General features: G+C 46.3%; 1 protein-coding gene across 1 annotated transcript in view; it reads left to right on the forward strand.

Annotated features, from left to right (window-relative positions):
- The first annotated feature begins 1,433 nt into the window (after window positions 1–1,433).
- LOC101543157 (cytochrome P450 3A12-like) overlaps window positions 1,434–22,520 on the forward strand; it is a 31,675-nt gene continuing 10,588 nt past the window's right edge. Inside the window, exons 1-11 of the mRNA XM_012934699.2 lie at window positions 1,434–1,504; window positions 3,198–3,291; window positions 4,043–4,095; window positions 6,724–6,823; window positions 8,792–8,905; window positions 10,648–10,736; window positions 11,621–11,769; window positions 13,817–13,944; window positions 15,106–15,172; window positions 19,246–19,406; window positions 19,504–19,730. Of these exons, the coding sequence (XP_012790153.2) occupies window positions 1,434–1,504; window positions 3,198–3,291; window positions 4,043–4,095; window positions 6,724–6,823; window positions 8,792–8,905; window positions 10,648–10,736; window positions 11,621–11,769; window positions 13,817–13,944; window positions 15,106–15,172; window positions 19,246–19,406; window positions 19,504–19,730 (1,253 nt within the window). The remainder of the gene's footprint in view (window positions 1,505–3,197; window positions 3,292–4,042; window positions 4,096–6,723; window positions 6,824–8,791; window positions 8,906–10,647; window positions 10,737–11,620; window positions 11,770–13,816; window positions 13,945–15,105; window positions 15,173–19,245; window positions 19,407–19,503; window positions 19,731–22,520) is intronic.

Genomic DNA, 22,520 nt, shown 5'->3' on the forward strand with positions numbered 1-22,520 from the left:
CTTTCTTTGCTCCACTTCATACTTCTCCTTTGACAAAGATAAACAGTCCATATTATACAGATAAAAATATGAATCACCATCAAGAGAATAAAAATGGACAAGGGAAAATGGAAATACATCCCTTGCTCATAGACTGGAAAATAGTATTGTAAAAATGACAATCTTTTCCAAAAGCATTATACAGATTCAATGCAGTCCTTTTAAAATAAATTACCTCTGACAGTTTTTAAAGACATAGAAAAGTGTTTTTGAAATTCACATGGAGTAATAAAATCTCCATAATAGCCAAATCAATCCTAAAAATAACAAAGATGAAGGCTGTTCTCCTCAACATCAAAATACACTATATAGCAATAGTAAAACTGTAAAGCAAGTTTTGACTGGGGACAATCTATCTCAAGGGCAAGAGGTTCATTGGCTGGACTCAGCTCCTCTCTGACCATAGACCACAGGCCTCTGCTCTCTGCCATCAGGATCCTCAAGGGACAACTCATGAGACAGATGGCTCCCCTAAAAAGAGAGCAAGAAGACACTCAGGTCAGGAACTGGTGCTTTGTTTAAGCTAATACCAGAGGTGGTACTCTAGTCATTGGCTCTGTCTGATTCATTAGAAGTCATCTGATGTGGAAACAAGAAGGGCAAGGAGGGGGCAGGGGGCTCCCTGATGGCTCACCACAGAGGCAAAGCCAAAGTTTAAAATGAGTCCAGAGAGCTGAGAATTAAGAAGACGCCGTGTCCAGCTTGTTCTCACTCCCTACTCCTGGTCAGAAAACTAGCTCAACAGAGGAGCTCATGCTTTGCAGCTGTGAGATTTGGGTTCTTGGCCTGGTTCTTGCATGATCCTCGGAGCACTGCTGGGAGTGACCCCTGAGCTCAGAGCGAGGAGCAGCCCAATGGCACTGCCAGACATGGCCCTCAAAGAAAGCAAAACGAAAACAAAAAAGAGCAAAAAGAAATGATGTTTATATCATTTTATATCAGTTCTGAGGATATGCCTCTGAACTCTCAATTGTGTTCCACTCACCTGACACTGGTCTTTGCTCCCCTGCTTTGATGCAGAATTTTGATATGGGTACATGTCTCAATACCATAAACAACGGTCAAGGGATAATTGTTTTGTGTCTTTAGTCACTCATTTGCCCAGTCTGATATTTGTTGCTTGCTGAGTATCATTTGTCCTGTAGGATATACCTTAGCTTGGCTTCCAATTTCATCCGCATTGAATAACCCTACAGTGTTTCCAAACCACCAAATCATCCTAAGTTAAGAGGTTTGGAGAAAGTGATTGGCCAAGCCCCGGATCCACCCCCTTTCCCAGAAGATAAACACTGGCAGGTGAACCCCTGCAGGCTGGAGGGACGTGTGAAGCAGAGGCCACTAGGAACTGCTCAGCTGGACCAGGAAACCGAAGAGCACAGTGTTCAGGAGTCACAATGGAGCTGACTCCAAGCTTTCCCATGGGCTCCTGGCTCCTCCTGGCCATCAGCCTCGTGCTCCTCTACCTGTGAGTGTCTGAATGGACCACTCTGTCACCCGGGACACGGGGTCTAATCAGATGGTTTTTCACTTCTCCAATTAGAAGGTCAAAGGGGTTCCCAGAGGGGAGGGTGTTTAGGCAGACAGTGGGGGTGGGAACCCCGTACCCCATGCCCTCTAGTCCTTCTGACTCTGTGGCTCATTTGCATAGTGACCTTCTTGCTCCTGGGGCTGATCTGACTTATCGTTATTTTGAGTAGTATATTTTGAAAAGCTTTATAGTATGTTTGTAATAATATATTTATCATATATTTTGAAAAGTTTTATATATATATTTCTTTTTGGGTCACACCCGACGATGCACAGGGGTTACTCTTGGTTCTGCACTCAGGAATCACCCCTGGAGGTGCTCAGGGGACCATATGGGATGCTGGGAATTGAACCCGGGTCGGCGGTGTGCAAGGCAAACGCCCTACCCACTGTGCTATCACTCCAGCCCCTTTATAGTATATTTTGATGTTGGAGGAGGAAAGTTTCCTATCTTTGCTATAGCTAGGATTGTCTATTTAGGAGGTTTGATTATTTCCTATGAATTTCAGCCAGTGTAGATCAGATGAACTAGAATCCAGTGGGGGCAGATTAAAATCACCCAGACCTGTGATGCGGGGTGGCAGGTGGGGGCGAGGGCAGCACACCTCAAGGTGGAAGGAATCCAGTGGAAGAACCTTGGGATTTTTTTTTTCATCTTCTGATTTTCTCTGCTTTCAAGACTCCAAGTTTGCTGGGGAATATTTGTCGCTGGATCTTCTCTGACCCTCCCCTCCACCTCAGCAACATCCAGCACAGGTCATGGAGGGCACCATGACTTTGGAGGGGCACAGGACACCGCTCCTCCTTCCCTCAGACTTGGCTCAGCCTTCTCCATGTGCCCCTTCATGAAACCTCCTTCAGGGACTCATTCTCCACCCTGGAAATGAGAACTGTTGACCAATCAACTAGAACTCCACAGTAGAAGAAACCTTAGCAAAGGCATCAGAGAGTGAAGTGATTGCTGCAGAGAGAGCGGGGCTGGGAGCCACAGGGCTGGCCCAGGTGTGCAGTGGTCATGTGCCTTCCTGCTGCTCGAGAGAAAGGGCCTGTTCAGGTGCCCTGGGAGGGTCTTCACAACCAAGTCCCTACTGGGAGGGTCTGCTGCTCACTTCGTCACACACTGAGATTGCTGGGTTGGGGCAGACTCCTGGCACTTTAACACATTTAAGACTGAAGACCTCAGGAGAAGATACAAAATTTGCTTCATCCAACTCTGGGAAACATTGTCCTTCTTTATGTTGCCTGTAACTGTCATTTGCTCTGAGCAGGAGGATGTGTGACTTTGGAAGCCTCTAGAACTGCCCTACGTGTTGGACTTCCTACTGGCTCTTGTCATTTATTAAATTATTATTATCATCTTATTTTCTTAGGGAGATCCCCATCTAGCGGTGCTCAGGGCTGACTTCTGGCTCTCTCACTCCGAGATACCCTGGTGGTATTCAGGGAGCCACACAGGGTGCTGGGAATGGAGCCACTGGGCGCAAGTGAACCTTTACCCCTGGAGTGGCCCCAGCTCAGTGCTGTTACTAGCGCCTCGTTATTACCTCCTTCACCTGCCCTCTCTGATTACAGGGGCACCTGACCAGCCCAGTTGCACAATCTTCATGGCCTCCTTTCTCTTTCCCTTGCAGGTATGGGACCCGCACCCACGGATGGTTCAAGAAACTGGGGGTCCCGGGGCCGACCCCGCTGCCCTTTTTTGGAACTTTGCTGTCCTACCGGCATGTGAGTGAGCTTCGTGCTTTCTGTCTTGCTACTCTGCGCTGTGGGCCTGGCTTAGTTCCTTGGCAAAGGTGCCCCTTCGATCGGCTGGGCAGGCCTGCAGGGTCACTGATCACCACTGAGGAGGGTGGTTGCCCCCACTCTGAGTTCTCTTCCTCCTCTGCCTCCAGCCTGCAGGGAGAGAGTCCAGGTGCACTGCTCTGCACAGTCCGGACTTCAGCTGTCACAACTGACTTGGACAATGCGACAGTTTAACAAATAAGAAGCACTGTCATTGACTGTTGACATTGCTTTGTCCTGGCGAGGGGACTGACCCCACTTCTGTCTTCCATGTCAGGCTGAGCTGGCTGTATTCCCCCGCGCCTGTGTAAGGAGTCCTTGCCATCGGGGGTCTGGGAGTGGTGCTGAGCTAGTTGTTAGAGGGTCAGGTCCCACCCCCTTGTGCCCTGCTGCTGCAGGTCGTGAGGTGATGGTCACCAACATAGTGTGAGAGAGAGGTCAGACTTAGCGCCAGGGATGCAAGAGATGGGACATGGTATGGGCTGGGCATTTGTAACTGCCACACTGAAAGAACATTCAAGACTGGTTTTATTGCTCCCTCTCCAATGTCTCCTCTGAGTTTATTCCTCTTCCCTGAGACGCCTCTGAGCCAGGGATGTTCAGGATCCACCTCCAGTGCCCAGGCTACGTCTGTTCTCTCTACAGGCAGCTCAAAGTTTTTAGATGCCTAATATAACTTTGTTTCTCTTTGCAGGGGTTTTGGATATTTGACATGGATTGTTTTAAAAAGTATGGGAAAGTGTGGGGGTGAGTATTCTGGGAATATCTCTGGGGCTGAGACCTCCAGGGACAGAGGAATGTCCTGGCCCAGAGCCTCTGGCTTGGAGCCTCTGTTGCAAAGCTTGAGGTCATCTGCCAGGGCCCATGTTCCTCGGGAGACCCCTCCCAGTCAGGTGTGCAGAGAGACAGGCTGTCTGTGCGCTTTGATACTGGTGGCCCAGACCTCTAGCATCACTTTCTGTGAGTACCTGCTGTTCCCCTCTTCTCTCTGTCCTTCCTCAGCCCCGTTTAAACACTTGAGTTTCTCTGACTCACATCCTTCTAGACAGATCAGAACCCTGCCAATACCCCTTATGCTGAATGACAACCCCAAATCCTTTACGTAAATTTGGACTTACCATCTCCCTGAGCAAAAGACTGCGGGTGACACTTAAACAGAATAGAAATACGATTATGCTCTGCTATTTTTTCTCTATTTTTAAAAATTAATTCACCGTGAGGTACAGTAACAAGAATTTCATGTTTGAACTTCGATCATATGGTCATCAAACACCCATCCCTTCGCCAATGCACGTTTTCCACCACCAAAATCCGCCCTCCCCACGAATCCCATACCTCCCCCTGCCAGTTGTGGCAGAAAATCTGCAGAATATTCTTTCTCTACTTAAGTTTTCTTCAATATTTTGAGACCAGTCCTACCACCCCTCATACCTGCCAAAAATGAAATTGCTAGACAGTGTGTTTTGTATTGTTTGTTATGGATATAATGCCACATGTCCAGGAGAGCGGCTGCATGCTCCAGGAATTCAAAGATTTTAAAAATTAGGGTCTGAAGATATCACTGCCTCAAGTTGTTTGGGTCTGAGGCTTGTTCGTGTGTCTCTGGATTGTGATCATGTGGGAGCTTAAGTAGACGGTGGGTAGATGTGGTGTCATCTCGGTTTCCCATCAGGGAGGGGGAAAGAGGACCCACTCCCCTGTCCTGCAAGACTTGGGATTTACTGTAACCGGGACTTGTATCTGGTGCTACTTGCTGGCCTCTAGAAAATGGTGATAGCTGGAGTTCTCAGAGGTCAGGCGGAGAGACAACACCTGTCCCATCTGGAGCAGCCAGTGAAGAAGACCTTTCGCATAGTCCTGGGCCATCTCTGCCACAAGTTTCTCGGGTCCGAGATTCCTTTGTGTGTTCTTAAGCACGTGGGAGCTTAAGTAGACAGCGGGTGGATGTCTATTTTTTTCTCTGTATTTTTTTAAATTAGTATGTTTGTTTGGTTTTGTTGCTTTGGGTCCTCTCGCAAAGGATGTCAAGACTCATTCTTGCCTCTGAGCTAAGGAATGACTGCTGGCAGGGCTCCAGGACCATGTTTGGTGCCTAGGATTGCACTGAGGTTGGCTGCATCCAATTCGAGCTCTTAACCTCTGTCTTCTCTCTCCACCCCCTTGACTCACATTTTTTTTCTATGCTAAAAGCCACTGAAGACTTCCCTTCAATAGTAAAAATAAGTTTCCCCTAGCAAACTTTAGAAAACAGGACAAAGAAATCATTCATAACCCTACTATCTTTTTAAAATTTATTTGTTTGCTTATTGAGTCACACCTGGTGCTCCTAAGGGAATACTAAGGTGTTCCTGAGGGAATACTAGTGGCTCCATACTCAAGGCTTACATCTAACTCTGTACTCAGAGATGGTGGTTTTTAGGGGATGTAAGTTGTGCCAGGGATCAAACAGATCAGCTGAGTGCAAGGCAAGCACCTTACCCATATTGCTATCACTCCAGCTCTCCTATATTTTTAGCTACCAAGACCTATGCATTTGCAGACAATATATACATGCTCATGGACATTGTTAATTTATAATTTCCACCTAATATCAGGTCATATGCTCCTTCCTTGTGTGCAATCTGTCTTCAGTATTCTCATTTTGAATGATCAGTGAATTTTATTTTTTTATATTGTTTCATGCTGAATAACTTTTTTTTTTGCTTTTTTTGGGTCACACCCAGCGATGCTCAGGGGTTACTCCTGGCTTTGCACTCAGGAATTACTCCTGGCGTGCTTGGGGGACCATATGGGATGCCGGGGATTGAACCCGGGTCGGCCGCATGCAAGGCAAACGCCCTACCCACTGTGCTATCGCTCCGGCCCCTGAATGACTTTTTTTGAATTCATTTATTTATTTATCCAAGTTCCCTTTTGATAATGTTTTTTCAAATGTACAAAAATGAAATTTAAATGAGATTTAAATATAAAAAAAGAAAAGTAATATTTAAATATACAAAACTTATGGAGAATGATACAGAAACACCCATGTACACATATTCTAGATGTGACAAAACCCCAGTATTGTGACAAAACTGAATTCTATATATTTTTTGGTTTTTTGGGTCACATATAGCAATGCTTAGGGGTTACTCCTGGCTCTGCACTCAGGAATTACTCTTGGCGGTGCTCAGGGGACCATATGGGATGCCAGGGATCAAACCCAGGTTCGTCCACATGCAAGGCAAATGCGCTACCCGCTGTACTATTGCTCCATCCCTAAAATTGAATTCTAGCCATGCAGATTCCACAGCCTCAGGGTGGGAGTTGGGCTTCCATGCAGGGCTACAGTGGCCAAAACTGGGTTAAACATAATCAGCTGTTTTCTCACTGCAGGATTTTTGATGGCCCATTGCCCGTGTTGGCTATTACTGACCCAGACATGATCAAAACAGTCCTGGTGAAAGAATGTTACTCTGTCTTCACAAACCGGCGGGTAGGTACCCTTTCATTTGATTGGACACTCATTAATGAACTCAATGCTCGTTCAAGGATATCTCATGCCATGTGCCCTTCATCCATGCTCTGGACTGTTGGTTCTGTTCATGCTCTTTTCCCCAAGGCTTCTGACTGCCTACATCGTGACAATTTGACATCCAAGTAGGATTCTGACCTTGGAAGTCTGCACAGAGCTAGTTTAGCTCCCAATACCATGCATGTCCTCTTGCGTGTGAGGCTCTGTGAAAGGGTGTCATCTGTGCAGATTTCTGTGATGTGCCTACAATCAAGACAGAACCTGGGGCCAGGGAATAAGCTCCAGTGTGGAGCACTCGCCTTGCATGTACGAGGCCCTGAGCACAGGCCAGCGGTGATGTAGGTTCTCTCTATTCATCAGAGAGTGACACAGACCTCATCAGGCTCCTCTTAATACTCTTCTATTGTGATGTTGTGTAACTTGCCTTTTATCCTAAGAGGGTCTTTATCAGAGTAAAGCTTTCCAATTTTGGTGAAGCCAATTTTTCATTTTTGATTGTGTGAATTGTCACCTTGATATTAAGTCTAAAAACTCATCACTTAGCTCAATGTCCTAACAACTCTCTCCTACTTTTTTCTAGAAAGTGCGTGTTTTATATTTTGCATGGAACTGACATTTGGAGTCTGTTGTATTTGTTTTAGTAGTTTTTGGTTAGGTTTAGGTCAGGTTCATTTAGTGGGAGTGGTGGGGTCTGTGCTAAATGCTCCAGGACCATTTGGGAAATTTCCACTGGGCCTATTTGTGTGATTGTGTTTCCTTGCTCTGTTCTGTTTGTTGATCTGTTGGTCTGTGCCTCCAGCAGGATTACGCAGGCTGAATTCCTCTTGGTCTATGTTGTCTTAAATTCTAAAGGATGGTTCCTCCATGTTTCACCCCAGAATTGTTTCATGGGCTCTCATTCTCTTGGTTCTTTTTCTTGTCCGTGTGTAGGTAGATAAGCTTACCATGTTTGCATTGGTGTGGAGCAATTGAAATCAGACCTACAGACCAGCTATTGGAAATCTGGGATATAATTAAGAAATTATGAAGCTGTTCTTCTTCCCCTTTGGCGAATTATGCTCAGGGATGTCTGCTCCACTTCTTAACTGGACTCCTGAGCTCTCCCTGACTGGCTTGCATTGTGCCAGATGGCTGAGCATTGTTCTTTGTGGATGAATGAGGTTGGTCTCTCTCTCCGCACCATCCTGATGACTTCAGACATCTTTCATCACTAAGTCTGATGCTAGATGGAGGGTTTTTGTTGGGGGGGCAATGTTTATCAATTGAGGAGGTTTCTCTTTCTTCCTGCTTCATATGTTTTTATTACAGATATTGGAGGTGTTCATTTGGAAGCAAACACATTTTAGGATAGTGAAGTAAACCATCAATCTGGATGGAGTACTGTTCCTAATTCAAGCTGAGAAATAGACTACCTTTCTGTATACTTCTATCCCTGGTAGTAAAAGTAGAAGGAAAAAGATTTCCACATAGTACTATCATCTATTAGAATAAGATGTTGATTTGTCATCTTTTAATTATTAGCTTACCTTTGAAAAATTTTCATTCGAAGAAACCCATTTTTAGTTGTTTATACTATATACACAAAAGCCCACAGAACTGCCCTGAGGCACGGACTGCCAAGGTGTTGGCTAGACCCAAACACTGTACACTGCCCTGGAGCATGCTCTACCTCTATTCCACCTGTTCCTCTGGGGGCATTTTCCTCAACACATGAGCCATCTGTTAGAAGATTAGCAACCACACCATCTTTAGAATTTCTCCTCTTCTGTCATGGGAAGCTGGTATTTGGGATCAATATTTTGTAAACCTCAAGCATACAGCATGAAGACTACTAAATATTATCGAATGATTGATGACCATTGACCAATGTTCTACACCCATTGTGACCTCCAACATTTATGTATGAAAATTAACCTTTTTTGGAATTAGTCCCTGGGTCCACTAGGCCTTATGAAAGATGCTGTCTCTGTGTCTGAGGATGAGCAGTGGAGGAGACTACGGGCATTGCTGTCTCCAACCTTCACCAGTGGAAAACTCAAGGAGGTAAGAACATAAGAGGAATTTTAATTAGAAATTCAGGAGTGAATTTGGGGCCAGAAAATTAGATCTTTTCTTTTTTTCTGCAGCATCGCTGTCTTTTTTTAAAAAAATATTTAAAAAAATTTATTGAAATACCTTGAGAGCAGTTACAGAGTTTTCGGTTTAAGTCTCGGTCATACAATGATGAAACACCCAACCCTTCACCAGTCGCACATTTTCAACCACAAAAAAACCCAGTATCCCACTATCCCACACTCTCCCCCTACCTGTGTGGCATATGATTTCCATGTTACTCTCTCTCTACTTTGATTATATTCAACATTTTGACACCAAACCCACCATTATTATTTGGGATTTTACCCCAACACTCAAATCTTCCAAAAAGGCAACATTAGACAATTTGTTTTCTATTGTTGATTATGAATTGCATATGATGATGCGGGGCCACTATTGTAGCTGTGCGATTTTGGGATTCTGAAGTTTTAATAATTAAATCTAGAGAGATTTCTGCCAAAAGCCATTGTGTTCCAAGCTTTGTTTCTGAGTCTCTGGGATCATGGCCATAAGAAGTTCGATCAGCAGCCAGAGGGCTCGTTCGTGGGTGGCAACTTGGGGTCTCATAGGGGCGGGGTGTGTGTGGGGGAATGGACTGGCTCCGCCCCCATTCCATGAGGCTCTGAGTTCCTCATCACTGTGGGCCCCTCCCTGGTTGTCCTTAGGCCTCTGGAAGATGGCAGCAGCGACTGAGCTGCCAGGGGAAACAGGCCAAGGCACGAAACCCATTCCCACCTGGAGTGGTCCGGGCTGGAAATCTAATGCATAGTCTGGATACATTTCTGCCAAAAGCTGTATGATTGATATTCAGCAATACAATGATCGATCACCCATCCCTCCACCAGAGCAAACTTTCCACCACCAATATCCCCATTATCCTCTTCATTTCCATTTCACTCCTTACCCTGCCTCTATGGCAGACGATTGTTCAGATACTCTCCATAATTTTGGGCATGGATATTCCCACCACCATTCAAGCCTGTCTTCTAGGGTCAGGTGCTAGATTATCTATTTTCCATTGCTCACTTTGCATATTGGAGAAATAGTCCTGTCCCCACATACCGGAGCCATGCTTGTAGAATCTCATGGTTGCTGGGATTCCATCTGGAGAAGGCGGAGAGACTGCATCTGCTCTATGTGGGGCACCCCGGTGATATCAGCTCGTTTTGGGGCCCAGAGCATTCTCAGGTGTTGTGGTGCCCGTCGGCCAGGATTCTTCACTGCTGAGTTCAGCAAGATGGCGCCGGGGGTGGGTTGAGGGCATGACTTCCGGGCTCAGGGGCAGGCTGGGAGCCGGAATGGATCTGCCTGGTTCCAGTGCCCCCATGTGGTTCGGAGAAATAGTCCTGGTCCCCTCATACCGGAGCCTTGCTTGTAGAAGCTCATGGTTGCTGGGATTCCATCTGGAGAAGGTGAGGAGACTGCACCTGCTCCATTGGGGGTACCTCAGTGATATCGGCTCGATTTGGGCCCAGAGTATTCTCCAGTGTTGTGGTGCCTGACAGCCAGGATTCTTCCAGATCTTTTCTTTTTAAATAAGGTTCCCTTCATAGGAATAGCCTGCTGAATTTGAATCCTTTAATCTTTGTGTCCCAGAAGAAACACTGCAAGATTGCATTCCAGTGGGACTCAGACTGTGTAGGGAACGTTCTTGAGTCTCTGTCTTTAATTCAGGGCTGTATTTTGTGCAGATGTTCCCCATCATTGCCCAATATGGAGATACGCTGGTGAGGAATCTGAAGAAGAAGGCAGATCAGGGCACATCCATCAACTTGAAAGTGTAAGTAGTGGTGTGGCTGGGGGGAGTCTGGGGGACCCACTGTGAGCACAGCCAGCGGGGAGACCTGCCAGCCGCTCGCCGCCTAGTGGATGCCTCTGGGAAGACACCTGATTTCCCGGCCCACCTGGTCTTGCAGGGGGTGGGGGGGGGGGAAAGGTCCTCACTGGTCATTTGCTCATTCAACCATTTTTCTGGTTATTGACACTGTTGATCAAGCCTTTCTTGAAATTCTCCTCTCCATGCTTTGCATAACTTCCTAATTTTTCTCACAAATTTTCTATCATTTCTTCCAAAGTTACTTTTTTTAAACATTAGTGGACTGGAGCGATAGCAGAGCAGGTAGGGCATTTGCCCTGCACATAGCTGATCAGGGTTTGATTCCTCTATCCCTCTTGGAGAGTCCGGCAAGCTACCGAGAATATCCCACCCACAAGGCAGAGCCTGGCAAGCTACCCGTGGTGTATTCGATCTGCCAAAAACAGTAACAAGTCTCACAATGGAGATGTTACTGGTGCCCGCTCGAGCAAATTGATGAACAACGGGACGACAATGCTACAGTGCATCCTGGTCCACTGCAGGACTCTGCTTCCCAGTGCTGGCGCCAGTGCAGGCAAACTACTAAGGGCAGCTGAGCGTGGGTATCAGACCCCCTTCACAGAGGGGTGGCTTGGACTTGCCCCTGCCTGGAGCCGCCCGCCCCTCCTGCCCAGACAAGCCCCTCCTGAGTAGGTGCGATGGGGAAGCAGCTGGTCCTGACAGTCGTGGCCGCGCCCCTCCTGCCTGGCCATGGACAATTCCAGGCACTTCTCACTGCCTGTGCGGGACTTCGATATGAACAGGCTTGTTTGACTTTTCAACGTCCCTGTTTTTCTCTTTCTGCTCAGCGTGTTTGGAGCCTACAGCATGGATGTGATCACCAGCACGTCATTTGGAGTAAATGTGGATTCCCTCAACAACCCTAAAGATCCCTTCGTGGAAAATGCCCAGAAGCTCTTGAAATTCAATTTCCTTGATCCATTCCTGTTCTTCATTAGTATGTCTACTACCAATCTGGTGGGTGGGGTCTGGGCCACTTCTAGCAGAGCTCAGATTCTTTCCTCGGAGATCACTCCTGGTGGGTTCAGGGGACCACTTTTGGTTCCCAAGACCAAACCCGGTCTGTAGTGAGCAAGGCAAGCAAGCACCCTACCCACTATACTACTGTTTTGCCCCTTTCCTACTATTTAAAAGTTATTTCTGTTTTCCTATTTCTTTCCTTCTTTTAATATCCACCCCCTCTGCCTATCCTTCCTCCCTCATATACTCTATCAGGTTGAGGATGTATCTTTGCTTCTATATGTCAGCTGCATGCAGGTGTGTACTTCCTCCGTGAGCCATATCCAGGCCCAGAATTTTTTGTTTTGTTTTGATCACAAAATGGAGTTGACTTTTCCCAAGACTCTTCTGCATTTACAGGGATGTGATTTGGGTTTTCTGTTCTGCTTATATGATGTATTATAAGCTCTCACATCCTGTGGATGCAGCACCCTCATTTATGGGACACACTTTTGTTTTATTTGTTGCTGGATTCTGTTTGGTAGTATTTTGTTCTGGTTCTAATTTGTTATTTTATTTCACAAAGTAGTTCACAATGGACTGGAGCGATAGCACAGTTGGTAGGGCGTTTGCCTTGCTCATGGCTGACCTGGGTTCAATTACTCCGTTCCTCCCAGAGAACCCGGCAAGTTACTGAGAGTATCCCACCTTCACGGCAGATTCTGGCAAGCTACCAGTGGCGTATTCAATATGCCCAAAACAGTAACAATAAGTCTCACAATGGAGACGTTACTGGTGCCCCCTTGAGCATATAGATAAACAATGGGACAACAGTGCTACAGTTCACAATATTTGACTACGTTTGATATTCAAATACCAATATTCAAACCATGATTACACCTTTCCACCACTGTATTTTGGGTGTTTCCATCCCGAACCCCAGTCCCTGCCCCAAAGCAGAACCAAAATAATATATTTCCCTCTAAGGTTGGTTGCCATTCAACCATTTTTCTGGTCATTGACACCATTGATCAAGCCTTTCTTGAAATTTTCCGCTCCATGGTTTGCATAACTTCCTAATTTTTCTCACAACTTTTCTATCATTTCTTCCAAAATTACTTTCTTTAAACATTAGTGGACTGGAGCGATAGCAGAGCAGGTAGGGCATTTGCCTTGCACATAGCTAGCAAGGGTTTGATTTGTCCTTCTCTCTCGGAGAGCCCGTCAAGCTACTGAGTGTATCCCGCCCGCATGGCAGAGCCTGGCAAGCTAACTATGTCGTATTCAATATGCCAAAAACGGTAACAAGTCTCACACTGGAGACATTACTGGTGCCCGCTCAAACAAATCAATGAACAACAGGATGACAGTGCAGTGTATTGCTATTTAAATTTTATTTCATTGCATTTGAAGGACACACACAACAACACTTCTTTATTGACTACTATTTTTAAACAGGAACAATCAAAGGAACAGACTGTGGTCCAATTGTCATCCCATTGCTCATCAATTTGTTCCAGCGGGCACCAGTAATGTCTCATTGAGAGACTTATTGTTACTGTTTTTGGCATATCTAATATGCACGGGGTAGCTTGCCAGGCTCTGCCGCGCGGGCTTGATACTCTTGGTAGCTTGCCAGGCTCTCCGAGAGGGGCAGAGGAATCAAACTCGGGTCGGCCTCGTAAAAGGCGAATGCCCAACCGCTGTGCTATCGCTCCAGCCCCTTGGTCCAATTGTAGAGACTAGAAAAAACACAGTCAATAGACCAAAGGCTAAAACATCCAACAATTTTATTCTGTTTCTTTGGTGACTGCAGAGATATGGAAAGAGGTCACTGCCGTCATGTGGCATCTGTGTGTGACTTGCCCCGGTTCAGCCATTAACTCGGAAGTGTCAGAAACATCACACAGAGACTGTCAGGGACTGACAGCTCATTTCCAGTTTTGTTGTTGTTTAAGCCTATTTGTTCATCTGATTTTGTTCATAATTCTTGTTCCATTTTGAGTTTTTATTGTAGTTCCCTTTTCCTTTCCCTTCATCTACAGCACTCTTCCCATTCCTCACACCAATATGCGAACTGTTCAATATCTCTCTGTTTCCGAGAAGGGTCACTGAGTTTTTCAAAAAATCCATTCGAAGAATGAAAGAAAGTCGGCTGAAAGCTAATGGCCCGGTAAGACCTGCGGTGGGTGCATGAGATGCTCACTTTATTGCTAAGGTGTTGGGCTGTAGACTGTGATCAGCCACTCCTCTGAGGTATTTCTGAGTAGGGAGAGACCGAGAGCACTTAGAGAGTGAGCCCTGTCATTGGCGAGAAATGAAGTAGGGGGAGGTTGAAGAAGAAGACAAACTTAGTCAGAGAAGATGCTAAATATGATTAGCATGTCACATCATAAACACTGTTGATTCAAAAAAGTACCGACTCCCTTGAAAAAATGGTTAAGGATAAACATTATTGCTTATAATCATTTCCCTGTTATAATTACTCCAGTTCATAGATGGGCAAATAAATATCTCAGTTTCAAGTCTTTTTATTTTTGTTTTTTCCCCCCTCTTTTTTGAAAGGAGTCACACCCAGTGGTTCTCCAGGGCAATTTCCATTTAGTTTTGGGGGGTTGCTTCATGGGGTACCAAGGGAGTTGCTGTCGGGGATAGATCCCTGGCCTCCTTCATGAAGGGCACCCGATCAGCCCATTGAGCCATCTCTCTGGCCCCAAGTCTGTTATCTTACCCCTTGTTCCTTGGAAGGCTCAGGCTGCCCGGCAGGGTGTGTTCCAGTGAAACCTCGGACGGTCAGTGTGTGCAGTTTTCTCACCCAGATTGGCCTCCTGAACCTGATACAGCAAGAGCCCCTCTGCAGAGGAAGGGAGGGCTTCCTGCCCCAGGATGGGGTGGGATTCGGAGAGGGAGGGCCATGTGGGTAGTCTCACCCCAAGGTGAACCCCTAGAGAGAGAGCCCGACTGGAGTCCGGGCTTCATCCGTAGAGCAGTGATGATGGGAGGAAGGGGAGTGGGGGGTGGAACAGGCAAACTTTGGTCAAGGGTCTGTGTAGACAAGCCACAGAGCTGAGGACAAGGAGAAAGCTGAAGAAGAAGTAGCTGGAGGGGCCAGAGCAATAGTACACTGGGTACCCTTTCCAGGGACTTTCCAGGCAGATGGCCGACCCTCCAGAACGGTTGCTGAGAATGCTTTGTTCTCACTTCACTATTCAAACTTCTGCACGTGAAGGACCATTCATGGGAGGGTGGCAGGGGAGGTTAAATCTTTCTCTCTTTGTCCATTTTTGGCTTTGCAAGTAACTTTCTTTCACTAAAACTTTCCCTCTGTTTTCAGCAACGAATGGACCTTCTTCAATTGATGCTCAACTCCCAGAATTCCAAGGTAGTGGACACCCACAAAGGTAACCAAGGAGAGTGCTCAGGGCCCCTCCGAGGGGAGGTGGGAGGTGGGTGTGGTTCTGCAACTGTGTAGACACTTTTCTGGCAGACCTGATTTCCTGCCAGTTCAGATAGAAACAGTGGCCAGAGTCTGTTGTGGCAGCGGCAGGCACCACTCTGCTGGGCTTGAAGGACAGGAGCCAGGAGCAAGCAGCCATGGTCAGAGACAGGCGGTGTCCGTAGAGCTTCACAGGAAACTCTGTGGGATGTGTGTGCACAGACATTCCTCCTGCCTGAGTCAGTGAATCAGAACCCGGCCCTGACATCAAGGCCCTCATCACCCTGTACATGTGTTCTCCCAAGTGGGAGAGCTGAACTGGGGTCATCTGGCTGAAGTTTGGCTCCCTAGCCCAATCTATTGTGCTTTCCCGCCCTTTGTGTTTGGTAAATTATTTGTTGCATGCCTTAGAGGCTGTGTGCACACACTTAATCTCTTCAGATTTTTCCTTTCTAGATTTAACACCTGGGCTAGAGTGATAGCACAACAGTTAGGGCGTTTGTCTTGAACGCGGCCAACCCGGGTTTGATTCCTCCATCCCTCTTGGAGAGCCTGTCAAGCTACAGAGAGTGTCCCACCCGCACAGCAGAGCCTGGCAAGCTACCCGTGTCGTATTCGATATGCCAAAAATGTAACAAGTCTCATAATGCAGATGTTACTCGTTCCCTCTCAAGCATGAACAATGGGACAACAGTGCTACAGTGCTACAGATTTATCACCTACAGAGAATTTTGGGTGCAGTCATTTAGAATAATAACTGCAAGATTGTACCTTTCTAGTGACATTGCATCTTCGACCTTGCAAGTTGCTGTGTCATTGTAAGGGAGAGAGCTTCTTTCTGCTTACTTCTTTTGGTTAGAAGAACCATTTATGTCACTCATTAACTCTCTGACTTTATTCTTTATTTTCAAATGCTTCAAAGAATCCCAAATTCTTTTTTAAAAATTGAATTACCAGGGGTTACAAAGTTTTTATGACTGAGTTTCCATCATCCAATGTTTTTTTGATTCAGAGTTTTTATGACTGAGTTTCATCCATGGATTCAGAGTTTTTATGACTGAGTTTCCATCATCCAATGTTTCTTTGCAGTGTCCACTTGTCTTCACTATGTCCCCAGTTTCCCTTTCACCCCACTTCCCCCTATGGAAGCCCCCTCAGAGCTTCTTTCAGCACTCCTTTCTTCTCCAGAGTGGACATTTCCCTCCACCAATGCCATACTGGACCCTTCCCATACCTATTTCCCTACCCTCCAGCTTCCTACTGGAAATCAGTTCTCATGCTTTTTATTTCTATTGCCTATAGTAATCTGTGTCTTTATATCTCTCATGTAAGAGAACTCATTCTGTGTCTGCCCCTATCCCTCTGACTAACGTCACTCACCATAAGTTTCTTCAGATCCATCCACATAGCAGAAAGTTGTATAAATCATCTTTTCTTCAGACTGAATAGTAGCTCACTATGTATCATTATGATACGTGTACACACGTATCATAATTTCTTTATCCAGTCACCTGTTCTTTAGCACTTGGCTTGTTTCCTGATTTTGACTATTGTAAATAGTGCTGCAATGAACATCAAACTGCAAATAGCTTTCCTGCATTGTATTTTTGGCCCACTGGGTATATTCTCAGGAATTGAATTCCTGCGTCATATGAAGGCCCAATACCTAGTTTTTGAGGAATGTCCATATCGTTTTCCAAAGAAGACTGAACCAGTCAACATTTTCACCAGCAGTGAATGAGGGTCCTTTTCCCCACATCCACACCAGCACTGGTTACTGTTGTTCTTTCTCATGTGTGACTGTCTCTGTGGTGTGAGTAATTCTCACACCTCAGAGATACAAAAAATGTATCTAATTCTGTGTTTGTTGATCTTTTCCCCAGTTTTTCAATGGTTGGATGTTCCTTTCTTGTGAAGTTCTACCAGTGCTTTATATTTTTTGTTTATTAAATCTTTACCAAATGAAAGGTGTCAAAGAGTTTCTCCAAATCTGTGGGATGTCTTTGTTTTCTGATCATCATTTCCTTTGAAGTCAGAAACTCCTAATTTAATGTGGTCCATTTGTACCTTTTTGTTTCTCCTTGGTTGGCCAGTGGAGTTGCATCTTAAAGATGCCTCTAGATTCAGTATTGTGGAGCCGGGAGCATTCTGCTTATGTATTGTTCTATGCATCTTATGGGTTCAAGTCAGATATCATGTTTATAGTTCACTCTGTCTTGGATTCTGTGCTCAGAGTTAGAAGAGGATCTGAATTTAGTTTTCTGCGTGTGACCAAACAATTTCCCCAACACTATTTTTTTAAAGAATTTTATTTTATTGAATCACCATGTGGAAAATTACAATTCTTTCAGGCTTAATCTCAGTTACACAATGCTGAAACAACCATCCCTTCACCAGTGCCCATATCCCACCACCAAAACAAACAAACAAACAAACCACAGTACACCTCCCATCCCGCCCCCCGCACCCCCCGCCTTGTAACTGATAAATTTCACTTTACTTTCTATTTACTTTGGTTACATTCAATATTTCAACACAAACCTCATTATTATTGTTAGGAGTACTCCACTAAAGTCAGACCTGTTGTGAAGAGATATGAGGTTTTGGATTTCTGTACTTTAGCAACTAAGTCCAGGGATATTTCTTCCAGATATTGGATCATTGCAAGCTTGTAAACCCCATCTGTGGTCGTCATAATATGGCGGTCACCATGCCCTTCGCCCCCGGCAAGGAAGAGGCGAGAGAGAAATACCTTTCTCCTCCTGGGCGGGCATGAGGCCTCGGCTTAGTTCTCAGTCTGGAGACATTCTGCGAGGAGCTGCCCATGCCGAAAAATTTAGCTGGCATCTGGAGTCACGCTCATGCAGCTGCTGATAGGCCGCACACACATGCGGCCCCTGGGATCATGTCTTGGCGGCAGGCGGGGCCAGTGCCACCCACTTTCCCAAGAGCATCCTCAAGTCCTATTGCTGCAGTTCGTAAATCCCATCTGTGGTTGTCATAATATGGCGGTCACCACGCCCTTCACCCCGGGCAAGGAAGAGGTGAGAGAGAGAAATACCTTTCCCCTCCTGGGCAGGCATGGGGCCGCGGCTTAGTTCTCAGTCTGGAGACATTCTGCGAGGAGCTGCCCATGCCGAAAAATTTAGCTGGCGTCTGGAGTCACGCACATGCAGCTGCTGAGAGGCTGCACACACGTGCGGCCCCCGGGATCACATCTTGGCGGCAGCTCCCCAACACTATTGAATATGCAAGTACCCTTGTTTTGGAGCCGCAGCCCATATTTAGAGGTTTCTTTTGGCTCTGTGCTCAGGGATCACTCATGGCAGGCCTTGAGAATTGAACAGTAGGGGGTGCCAGGAACAGAATCTGGGTCTGCCACATGCAGGGTAAGTGCCCTGTATTTCGTAAGAGCCTATTTCTCTAGCTCCCTACCCAGTTCTTGTTCACCCTGCAGCCCTGCCATCTTCAGAGGAGGGAAGAGTATTGACTTTGGGAAGCCAGATCTAAACTAGTTTTGCCTTTTTTCTTTAAAAAATTATTTTATTGAATCATCATGAGATACAGTTACAAAGCTTTCATGTTTGAGTTTTATTCATACAGTGATTGAACATCCATCCCTCCACCAGTGCACATTTTCCACCACCAATGTCCCCACTATCTCCCTCCATCTTGCCCCTCCCCCTGCCTCCATGGCAGACAATTTCCCCCATACTGTCTCTCTCCTTTTGTATTTTTGTCTTTTTTCTAACTCAAAGACAGACCAACACCCCTCCCGGCTTGACTCTAAGTTGCATTGGGAATTCTCCTCATTTCCACTGTGATGTTCTTGACTGACCAGCTTTTTTTTTTTCTTTTTGGGTCACACTTGGCGATGCACAGGGGTTACTCCTGGCTCTGCACTCAGGGAACCACATGGGATGCTGGGAGTTGAACCCGGGTCGGCCGCATGCAAGGCAAACGCCCTACCCGCTGTGCTATTGCTCTAGCCCCGTTGACTGACCAGCTTTATGTCACTTTCACTTGCTTCCGTTTTAGCTATGACTGACGAGGAGCTCATAGCTCAGTCAATAATCTTTATTTTTGCTGGTTATGAGGCCACGAGCAACTCTCTTTCATTCCTCATGTATTCCCTGGCCATCCACCCTGACGTCCAGCTGAAACTGCAGCAGGAGATCGATGCCACTTTCCCAAATAAGGTGAGTGGAACCATCTAATATTTCAGCAGTATTTTGCAAATGAAATTGAAAATGAACTCCAAATCCCCATTCATCCTGATCTGTTTCTTCTTTTCAGGCACCACTTACCTATGACGCCCTGCTCCAGATGGAATACCTTGACATGGTGGTGAACGAAACTCTCAGATTATATCCAATTGCTGGCCGAATCGAGAGGTTCTGTAAGAAAGATGTGGAGATCAATGGGCTGCTCATCCCCAAAGGCACTGTGGTCATGATGCCCAACTTAGTTCTTCATAAAGACCCAGAACTGTGGACAGAGCCCGAGGAGTTCCGTCCTGAAAGGTAGAGCCTGGCCACCCCCCTCCCCATGCCCCAGAAGGCAGCCACTTGGATCTAATTGACTTAGCATTGCCTCATGCCTGAGTGTGATGACAAGCATGTCATTCATTTCCTCCTCTCTAGTTTTTTTCATGATTTTTCTTACCCAAAAAATGATGCATGATTGTCAAAATTTTGCAAACAGCTGTCACTGTCGTCCTGTTGCTCATAGATTTGTTCGAGCGGGCACCAGTAAAGTCTCTTATTGAGAGACTTATTGTTACTGTTTTTGGCATATCCAATACGCACGGGTAGCTTGCCAGGCTCTGCCACGCGGGCTCGATACTCTCGGTAGCTTGCCTCTCTCCAAGAGGGGTGGAGGAATCGAACTCGGGTTGGCCGCGTGAAAGGCGAATGCCCAATGGCTGTGCTATAAATAAAGTGATCGATGATCCCCATTCCGAAGATAGACTTCATTAAATAGTTGCTTTATCTCCTTTGGGAGAGTTCTCTATACATACGTATCACTTGTATCACTTGTGTTCCCGTTGATCTTCGATTTGCTTGAGCAGGCACCAGTAACATCTCCATTTGTCCCTGTTGCGTGCTAGTGTAGCCCAATGATATCTACTCGCTCCAGGAACATGAAGAACCTCAAACAGGAAGAGCCTTCGTCAGGTTTTTTCTTTTCTTTTTGGGTCACACCTGGAGATGCACAGGGGTTATTCCTGGCTCTGGCTCTGCACTCAGGAATTACCCCTGGTGGTGCTCAGGGGACCATATAGGATGCTGGGAATAGAACCCGGGTCGGCCGCGTGCAAGGCAAAGGCCCTACCCGCTGTGCTATTGCTCCAGCACCTTTGTCAGGGTTTTTAACGAAGAAGTCTGACCATCTCGTTGGTGGGAGGCCACGTGGTCTTTTGACGTCCCGTGGAATCCAGTCGGTAACAGCTCTAGTCCATCTGTTGTCTCTGAATTGCATTACATGTCCAGTCCATCTGATTTTTGATGTCTTGGCAAAAGAGACAGCATCCCTGATTCTTGACCGTCGACAGAGGTCGGAACTCCAGATTCCTTCTCTCACTTGAGTGAGATGTGATACTCCTAGCATAGCTCTTTCGATTCCTCTTTGGGATACCCGAATAGCATTCTCATCCTGTTTGCGTAGCACCCAGGTCCCTGAGGCATATGTTAGTGCAGGAAGAACGGTGGAATCGAAAAGATGTGCCTGGAGTTGGAGGTCCTTCATCCTCTGAACCACTTCTTTGACGCCCTTGAAGGCGTTCCATGAAGCTCTCTTCCTCCTCCGCAACTCTGGCGCCAAGTCATTCCTCATGTTGGGTTCTCGACCCAGGTACACATAGCTGCTGCATTCGGAGATATTTATTCCATTGAGAGCAAATGAAGCATCAGGGACTAGTTCATTTTTCATGAGCATTGTCTTGTTGAGGTTCAGCTGCAGTCCGACCTTTCCACACTCGCGGTTGAAGTTGGCCAGCATTTGTGCCGCTTGGCTAATGTTTGGTGTTATGAGAACGATGTCATCAGTGAAGCAGAGGTGGTGTAGTTGCCAACCATCTATCTTCACTCCCATTCCTTCCCATTCCAGTTGTCGCATGATATTCTCGAGGGTGGCACTGAAGAGTTTCGGTGAAACGGTATGCCCTGACAAATCTCTCTCTTTACGTCAATGATCACTTCTTTGTAGAATGGTGAGATCCTCGTGGTGAATCCATAATACAGTTCGTGGAGGATCTTGATGTACTGAGTTTGAATGCCCTGTTTGGCTAGGGCTTCAATGACCGCTTCAGTCTCAACAGAATCAAAGACCTTTTTTAAATCAATGAACATTAGACAGAACGGCATCTTGAACTCTTGTAAAACCTCAATGAGCTTGGTCACTGTGTGGATATGGTTGATCGTGATGAGTCCTTTTCGGAACCTGGCTTGCTCACATGGTTGTCCTTTATCTAGTGTTCTGCCTATTTCTATTCAGGATGACATGAGTGAACAACTTGTAGACGACAGACAGCAGGCAGATTGGGCGATAGTTGCCGATGTCGTGGATGTCTCCCTTCTTGTACAACAGGACGGTCCTACTGGTTTTCCACTGGGACGGAACCACCTTGTATTCAGACAGGTAGCGTGTGAAGAGCCAAGCCAGTGTATTGATGAGTACTGGTGGTAGATTCTTCAGGTCTGACCTTGTCTGGACCGGGTGCTGTACTCAACCTTACTGATGGAATGATGTGTCAGATTTCGGAAGGGAGGACATTGGGAATGACACATCCATCGTGCAGAATTTGGTATGTGGGCAGGTGGACATGATTGTCAAAGAGATCCAAGTAGAAGTCGAGAATAATCCTCTCCATTGCCTTTCTGGAAGATGTGATAGATCCATCAGGACGTTGGAGGGCAGTCTTCTTGGCCTTGTAGTTGGCGAAGGACAGACGAGTGTTGTGAATACTTTTCTCGGCCTCTGCCACATCAGCCAACACTGCTGCTCTTCTCTCTTTGAGGTCTTTCTTTATTGCTTCTCTTCACAGTTTTGCCAGCTCGGATGTTAGCTTGTGGTTGCCTGAGGCTCGCGCCAAACCACATTGACGAATGAGCTTGAGAGTTTCCAAAGACAGGAGTCTGTTTGTGGCTTTCTCACTCTTGGTATTCTTCATGCAGTCATGGAGGTGCTGCACCAGTTGATCGTATTTCTTGTCGATGTTGTCAAGGATGGCATCTTCCCATGTTGCCGCAATAGTGCCAAAGAACTCCCAGTTGGTAGTCATTCTGGGAGTTCCCTTCTTAAACTTAAACTTT

Source organism: Sorex araneus, chromosome 4 (genome assembly GCF_027595985.1).
Source record: "Sorex araneus isolate mSorAra2 chromosome 4, mSorAra2.pri, whole genome shotgun sequence".
Classification (NCBI taxonomy): Eukaryota; Metazoa; Chordata; class Mammalia; order Eulipotyphla; family Soricidae; genus Sorex; species Sorex araneus.